At 31.6% G+C, this 9,039-nt stretch overlaps 1 protein-coding gene across 2 annotated transcripts; it reads left to right on the forward strand.

The window, feature by feature from the left end:
• The first annotated feature begins 5,811 nt into the window (after nucleotides 1-5,811).
• On the forward strand, nucleotides 5,812-7,552 carry LOC114178928. Of its 2 annotated transcripts, none has more exons than XM_028065078.1 (2): nucleotides 5,812-7,001; nucleotides 7,390-7,552. In XM_028065078.1, exon 1 carries the CDS (start codon nucleotides 6,001-6,003, stop codon nucleotides 6,961-6,963), a length of 963 nt encoding a protein of 320 aa, XP_027920879.1. In that variant the 5' UTR covers nucleotides 5,812-6,000; the 3' UTR covers nucleotides 6,964-7,001; nucleotides 7,390-7,552. The 2 variants fall into 2 exon arrangements, with proteins under 2 accessions (XP_027920879.1, XP_027920878.1); XM_028065077.1 differs by having other exon boundaries at nucleotides 7,124-7,488.
• The last annotated feature ends 1,487 nt before the right edge of the window (nucleotides 7,553-9,039 follow it).

The following is a 9,039-nucleotide window of genomic DNA, read 5'->3' on the forward strand; positions in this document are numbered from 1 at the left end:
ATTTTTATGATTTTAAATTTTTTCTTTACTTTTTCTTATTTCCTTAAAGAGTTCATGGATCACACGGTCTTTAGGGTGCTTAAATAAGAAACACATAACATAAACATTTATAATCAACATTCATAAGAATTATAAGTCTGACATTATTGTCGTCATTGTTGGTTGACCTAGGAGACACTTAGTGAGCAAATCATGAAGAAAAAATCAAACTCCAAACTATTTTAAATTCAAGACTAGACAATGTAGAAAACACAATCTTGAACACATAATCTGACACCTTACTAGACAAACACAATTCATTTTTAGCTTTTAAGTTTTCTTTTAGTTTTTATATAGTGTGAAGTCATAAGTGGATAAGCACCTTGTTGCTAGTGATTGATGCATTTGTTTAACTCATTATCTTCACTTTTTCAACAAGATTGGTTATTTAGTTCATTATTTATACTTTGCTCTTAATGTTAATTTAGTCGAGTTAACCAAATTACAATTTTATACCCATGGTTAATAAACCCTTTTATAAATTAGAATCTAGGTAAAAAAGAAGAAAAAGAAATGATGATACAATCTACTAATAGGAAAGACAATAGGAACTATAAATCAATTTTCAGTCTCTAACCTTAATTTTGGTCACTTAATAAATTTCTTCAAAGAACTAAAATCGTTCTTAAGTAATCTAGATATTTTCTCATCAAACAATCATGCTTAAATCAAAAATTATTTTATTAGAGAATAGTGAAATGCATGAGAAAGGTTGATAAAATTAATCTCCAACAATTTTTATACATTTACATCTCTATCTTTATTCTTATTTTTATTTTAAGTTTTTTTTTTTGTGTTATTTGCACTTCTGTGAGGCCTGTGGTCGTTACTAAATACTTTAAGATTAAACCATGTAAGAGTAAAGTCCAACAATCACAAATTTTGATTAAGTGTATTTTACAACAAAGTATAAAACCTGAATATGCTTCATATGTGAGACAATGTGTTTTATATAAATAACAAGGTATGTAAGATACATGTGATTTGTCTAACAAACGATACAACATCTTGTAGTATTTGTTTCATATGATAGGTGAAGCGACACATTCTTAGGTTTAGCATTGTACTTACAGAATATTCTTCAAGCTTATATATTGTGTTGTAAGGAATGTTTGAGTTTAATGTACCAAGAGGATTTGCTAAAGCATATGATAACATCATGATCACTTGAGATATGGGCTAAAGCTATTTTGCACTAATAACTATCCTGATATGTCCTACAATCTCCACCCTTACTTTGGTTTGAATGAATATTTATTTAAATTATGGTTCATAAATTTTTTTAACTATCAGAATGTTGCATATTAGCATTTAATGTTGTATGGACTCTCTTTAATGCACCTCTATGTCCAGTGGCGAATTTAAGACCCTAACTTAGTGGGGGAAAGTCAAGTGGTGTATTTGTACCCTCTCAACTACATACAGGTCTATCATGGAGTAGCGGCCACCGGGGGTACAAATATATAATATTAAATATTTTTTTATAGATACTAAGTAATAATTTTAACAAAATCAGGAGATGCACTTGCACACCCTCGTGTACACGTAGGTCCATCATTATCTGTGTTCTAGCTTGATGAAACGCATAAAGATGGTCATTCAAGTTTGAAGCTCAAAACGACCATAAATGAATTTGCAACAACTATTTCTTTTAAGCTTTATATGAGCTACCCTTTACAAAGAAGAAAATAAATATAACAAACTTGAAGTGTTGAAATGCTACTGAAATCTAAGATCAAAACCTTGTGCTTATAAAAACTTTATAAGAACATTGTTGTGTTCATTAGAAACCTAAAGGAGTGTTCATACCTAATACACTGAAAGATATTGATCCCCTTTCTAGTGAGCAAACCTATGATCGTTTAGATCATACCTTTTCACAAACCTTGATTGTTTAGCCAAGGGGCGTTGTTGTCCAAAGAATACTATTTTCTATCCAGGAGTGACTAAGTTGCAAATAATACTCAAGGTTATTTATCCAAGAGTGATTATGCTCCAAATAAAACTCCCGAGGTATTAGTCATGAGTGACTGAGTTTCAAAAAATACTTGTGTTGTAACTTGTTGCGATGTCAACATAGCAAAACTCAATCAATTGTTTAAGAAATGGACTAGTCTGTGCTATGAAACAAACTATTATAAAATTATATAAGCATAAATCTTTCTTTCCCTTGATATATTGCTCATTGCATATTATTGTCTTACACTAACAAAAAAGGAGAGTTTTACGATCTAAGTTTTAGAATATTTTTCTAAAGGTTGTCTATCATATAGAACAAACTTTTTTAAGCGCCATCAACCATTATTCTTCAAAGATAATTTCTTTATATATATATATATATATATATATATATATATATATGAGAAGAAAAGAGTTGTTGCAAATTCATTTGAAGTTGTTGTGAGGTTTAGAAACCTTTCATCTTCTTTATATATTGTTTTCCCACATTCGAATGCGTACACACATTAAATGTCCTACAACATTAAATGTGTGTGAATTATTTACACAACTTCTCTCATGCACCACATGACTCATCAAGCCTAAGCAAGTAACTTCTTTCCTTTTCAGTGAAAGTATGAAACCTAATATGATTGACTCTACAACACAGACATTCCATCTTTTCATAAAAGTTATTTTTGTGGAATAACTTTAGGCACACTCTTCAAGAGATCTTGGTGTATACATTTGGTTGTGAGACCCTTGGAGAGAAACAAAGAGACAAATATTTCATGCACATAGAGAATAAGCATTTAGAGCCTTCAATATGTACTACATAATGCTAAATACTTATTTTTTGTCAAATGAGACATACTCATCGTTTGTCTAATAAAACTTTATCATAGGAAGATCACTAAGCAATATGCTTTCATTTTTTCTGTCACATGTGAAACAAATAACAAATAGAACTGCATCTAAAACACTTGCATCTATTAAACTAGACAAGACATTTGTGTTTGATGAGACCTTATGCTAATAAAAATATGTTTTAATACTTTGTTGTTTAATCACAAAAACAAAGCCAAAATAAATGGTCTCTTACATTTTGATCTAACATAAATAATTGTTATAACATTTCTCTTACTTGAGCTACCATCTATGGCTTAAGCGACGGAGATTCACAATTGAGCGACACATTGTCACTTGAATGAGATGAAAAACCCTTACAAACAAAGTTTTTTTTTGTTATAATGTAACTAAATAAAATATTTTTACAACCTAAAACAAATTTTTCCTCCCTTTACTGCTCAACACATATTTATTTTAATTAAATTATATTCAAAGCAAATAACTTATTAAAACATAACATCTAATAACCAATTTATACATCACACTAATACAAACTGATACAATCTAAGAATAGTCCTACAAACATCACTGGTTTCATACACCTATATACAATTCAATATCATAATTAAACAATCTTTGCCAATAATATACTTCTTATATCATCATTAAAACCCTATAATTCATATTCCAATTCAATAACAACACAATCAAATTAACAAGTGTTTATTATAGGGTTTAAACTCTTCGACATTTAATTCTCACAACTTTTAATATTTTCTAAAGCACTCAATCCACTTTTAATAATTTCTCTAAAAGATTAAAAAGTTAAAGAAGTCCTAACTTGTTCCTCGGAAGTACTATTAAGTATTTTATAGACATGTATTATTAAGTATTTATCTGTTTGGCTCAAATCTCACATGTGATAACAAAACTTGCATATACAATTGAATCAATAAAGGAACTTGAGATATATGGAAGAATAGAAACTTACATGAAAACAAATTTTGATCAAGTCAAATTACTTTATACTTTAGAAACTTTTGTTTTGTACACTCTAGAGCCTTTTTTATTTTGTACACTTTGATTAAAGAAAAGATGTGAGGTGTGGCATTATAAATTTTGATAAGAGTAAAAGGTCTTGTATTTGAGATGAAAGGTTTTAGATAATGAAAAATGAATTAATTTTATATATTTATTTTGTAAGATACTTAAACTAAACATCTCTGTGAATTTTGATATCGTTGTTAAACTAACAGCAAGAATTCAATAATCACGTGTCATCACATAAAACATACCATAAAAAGAAAGAACAAAACTAAGAAAAGATATACTAAAACATAAAAAAATCAAAATAAACCCATATAAAAAATTACACCTAAAAACATAAAAAGTTAAAAAAAAAATACTTATGTACTCTACAAACTTAATTCATATGTCAAACATATCACTACAAAGTTAAATTACTATAAATTTATCTACGCAACTCAAATCTTACAAGTAACCTCACAAATCTAGCTAAAAATAAAGTGTTTTATATTGCAAAGAGAAAAAATATTTTAAACAAATAAAAAACAAATAATTTTATATTCAGTCTTCATGATTTTTCAATAATAAAATATGTATTCTCTATATAAGTAAACTTTTCTTTAAATCTATAAATTTATTCATAAGACATTATCTAACAAATATTTAAACTAAAATAGATGTTTTAATAAATAGTGGGTACAAAAATTTGAACTTCAAGTAAATTTCTTTTATTTCAAATTGTGAAAAAATGTAAGTCAATAAGAAATTTCATTAAAATATGTCAATTAAATTTCTAAACAAAAAGTAGCCATAAATAAAATATGTGAGTATCATGAGGCCGCGTACAAAGGCATATTTTTGTTGTTATGATTGATATTGGTGTTCTTTTTATTATTATAGACCCATATTAAATGTTAAAATTATTTATTTATTTATTATTTTTAATTTTGTTGTCCTTTCATCAACTTTAAATGGTAAAAGGTAGAAAAACTAAAATTATATAATTTTCGTGTGTTTATAATTTCAGAGTTAAAAGATAATTTAAGAAACAACCATTATAAACACCTCAAAACATTAAATTGAACTATTTTGAATTTAAACTTTTTTCTCAAATTTTAAAATGAATAAAATTAGTCTTTTTAATTTATTATCATTATTAAACAAAATTTACATGTTAAAGGGAATTTCAGTTCTCATATGTAAAAAAAAAGTTAAATCAGTCAGTTCAGAAACTATATTAGAATTTGAAATTATATTAAAATTTGAAACAGAAAAAAATTTCAATTTATATACAAATTTAAGGATTACAAACATTTAATTATAAATAAAAAGAAAATTCATATATGTATATATTATTATTTTAATTTTTAATTACTTTAATATATATTTTTGCCAAATATTTCAATTAGTTTTTCTATTTTTAATTATACACTAGTTTTTTAAATTTTGAACTGCCTCCTCTACTTCCAACCAGATATAATAAAATGTTTACGAAAAAGAGAATAATGTATATATAGTATTAGTATCCTTTTGAACACGCTTTCCAATGACATTTTTTATGTTAAAAAAAAAAACACGCCTTCCAAGTTCCATTAAATTCAATTTGACTTATTTACAACCAAAACTATTAGCGGGAAGGACAATAATGACAAAAAAATTTAAATATACTTTTATTTTTAAATTATTATAAAAAAATGTAACATTAATTTATAAATTTTACGTAAAATATTTTTTTCTAATTATGTGAAGTACTTTATATATAATAAACTAAATTTTAGAATAAATTATGATACAGGCTCTATATGTTATTGGTTTACTTTGGTGAAGAAATAAAATACTTTAGCATAATATAAAGTTTATAAGAAATTAAGAAAATGTTAAGAAAAAGTAATAATTGAAAAAAGAATAGTAGCAGTGAGTGGCGAAGAAACTGGTGTTGTTATTTGTAATTTGGGAAGCGAAATCTGGATTTTGGTGGCTGAAACATAAAACGTGTCTACTGAAAACAATAAAAGATAGCCCCCACACGAGACAACACCCACCGTCTCTTTTCTCCATAGAAAGAAAGAGAGAAGGAAAGAAAGAGAGAAAGAACGAAAGAAAGAAGACGCAGTTGTTGTTGTTGTTGGTGATACTGAGGAGAAGAAGATGGATCTGGCACCGGAAGAGCTTCAATTTCTGAACATCCCCGACATCCTGCGAGAATCGACCTCAATCCCAAAGCGTTCTCCGAAGACCTTCTACCTCATCACGCTCACCCTCATCTTCCCCCTATCCTTCGCGATCCTCGCCCACTCGCTCTTCACGCACCCTCTCATCGTGCAGCTCCAGAACCCCTTCAACGACCCTTCTCAGGCCTCTCACCAGTGGACCCTCCTCCTCATCATCCAGTTCTCCTACCTCCTCTTCCTATTCGCATTCTCCCTCCTCTCCACCGCCGCCGTCGTCTTCACCGTCGCATCCCTCTACACCGCCAAGGCCGTCTCTTTCTCCTCCACCATCGCCGCCATCCCACGCGTCTTCAAACGCCTCTTCATCACCTTCCTCTGGGTCACCCTCCTCATGATCCTCTACAACTCCCTCATCATCCTCTCCCTCGTCCTCATCATCGTCGCCATCGACACCGACAACTCCCTCCTCCTCCTCTTCTCCCTCCTCATCATCCTTTCCCTCTTCCTCGTCGCCCATGTCTACATCACCGCCCTCTGGCACCTCGCCTCCGTCGTCTCCGTCCTCGAGCCCGTCTACGGCCTCGCCGCCATGAAGAAAAGCTACCACCTTCTCAAGGGTCGGACCAAGTACGCCGCCGTTCTCGTCGCCGCCTACCTCGTCGTCTGCAGCATCATCTCTGGGATCTTCAGCGTCGTCGTCGTCCACGGTGGGGACGTCTACGGCGTCTTCACTAGGATCGTCGTTGGAGGCTTCCTCGTGGGGCTGTTGGTCATTGTCAATTTGGTTGGGTTGTTGGTGCAGAGCGTGTTTTACTACGTCTGCAAGAGTTTCCATCACCAGGGGATTGATAAGAGCGCGCTGCACGATCACCTCGGAGGGTACCTTGGCGAATACGTGCCTCTCAAGAGCAGCATTCAGATGGAGAATTTGGATGTATGACTGTAACCAACCCCTACACGCGCATGTGCGGATTATTTGTAAGTTTGGTTTCTTTCTTTGTTATGATGTAACGGAATAGTGTAAAACAGTGGATGACTAATCAATGATATCTTGTGTGCTGATTTTCGGTGTCTGTTTGTTTGTTTGTTTGTGTGTGTAGTGGTTGATCTGTTTCATTTGTTGCTTTAAATAAGGAATTTGATCAAATCCTGGTTTAAGAGTAGCTCAGCTCAGCTCAGTTCAGTTCACATTCACCGGTTGTATTGTTGTTGGTACATACGTACAGGATTTTTCAATTGAATTGAGAGCAAAAGGGTTGTTTGTGTTTCTTAGCTCTCTTCTTTCACATAGTGCTTCAGATTGAATCTATGGCTTAAAAGAATTAACTACCGTGTTATATTGGCTGTATATGATGTTGTAATGTAGCACCAGGATAAATTTCTTGCGGTGGGACTGCTTACTACTTACTAGAAGACAATACATTTATAATCAAAATTTCGATCTGTGTGATGCTTTCTGAGCAAATTAGTTCACGGACCCCTTTAATGGGGAAGAGGCCCAGAAGCAGTGTACAGAGTTTGCCTTTAAAGCAAATCTTGAATTGGGTGCCCTATCTTGACTTTTGAAAGGTAAACTCTATTGGGAGGGAAGAGAGAGAGGGGAAGATGTTGGGGTTCAGATAAAACAGCTGGTTCTTTGTTTTTGTATTTTCTCTTTACTTTTGACAATGTTTTTAGTTTTTCTTGATAAATTGCGAAGATTTTTTAATTTCGAGTATTTGCTACTCTTTAAATCTTAATCCTCCATTTTCATAAACAGTATGTTGATCTTTGATTTGTGGTTTATAGATAATGTCTTTCTTTGGTTGCTACTGTTGTGGGATTAGTCAGGTATGGTTTTCTGTTTACTTGAATGTATGTAGTATGATGTAAAATTGTTGCTTATTTGCATGTCTTATTTTACCACTAAGTGGTGGTGGTTTATTATCTAATCAATACTTAATAGTCAACCAAGTCTGGTTTGAAAGAACTAGAATTTGAATGAGTGTTGATCATTTCTGTAGGACTATGGTAATGAAGACAAATCTTGGTTTTAGCTTTCTGCTAAATGTGTTATGAGTTTGTTGGGTTAACGAACAGGAAGAGTGAATATTAGTATTAGCTCACAGGAGGGGGTGAGAGATTTAACCAAAGATTAGACGAATTTCCTCTTTATTATCGTTTCATATATATTCATATGCTTGTTTCAGCTCACACCTATCATTGTTTTCTTCTAATCCAGAATTCTAGGTAGATTGCATGATTGTTATGATATAGATGGTATTATGTTCTTCAAATACTTTTCGGAACTCTTGCGATAAAGACAAAAAGTTAATGATTAAGAAACTAATTGGGTTAGAAGTGTTCTGCTGATAATCATTTCCTTCTTAAGCCAGTAGATTTAAAAATGATTACTTAATTAATCTCCGTACTGCAAACAATCTTGTAATACTTTGTAAAAGACATGAACTGAACAAAATTGAAACCAGACATGTTATGCTAAACTGAAACCAAACATATACTTTGTATATAACACATCAAATCTTTCTCAACAGAAGGAGAAACAAAAAAATAATTAGGCATGTTTTGGGGAGTACTTTAGTCAAACACTATCAGGTTTGAAGTTCAAAGCCTTGTTCTGCTAGGTCTGTGTCATTTGATCTTAGGAAGTGTACCTGTTTTGCAATGGAGGTCTCCTTAATGAAGAGGATACTATACAAAGGAGTAATGTTTTCATCTTTTACTCCTTGACTCTTTCTTGTCTAACCCTTACTGATGGTTTTGACTATTATTAATCCTTATTGAGATATGGGAAACTTCTTCCCGCACCTCGTCCATTGTTTCAACCTGCACCCACATAAACTTCAAAATTTCAAATTTACTCTCAAATTTAGGATTTTTACTTTTTGCTCCAGATTGTTTAATCCGGAGATGTTCTGGAATGTACAATTCGGAATACAAAAATTTGTATTCGAGATTGAACATTCCGAAATAGAAATTTGTATTACATGTCTATATGGGCCTAACTATGTTTTTG

The sequence above is a fragment of the Vigna unguiculata genome, chromosome 3, assembly GCF_004118075.2.
Source record: "Vigna unguiculata cultivar IT97K-499-35 chromosome 3, ASM411807v1, whole genome shotgun sequence".
Lineage (NCBI taxonomy): Eukaryota > Viridiplantae > Streptophyta > Magnoliopsida > Fabales > Fabaceae > Vigna > Vigna unguiculata.

Coding starts and splice junctions, on each gene's coding strand:
- LOC114178928 (XM_028065078.1), top strand. CDS start 6,001: ATGGATCTGGCACCGGAAGAGCTTCAATTTCTGAACATCCCCGACATC.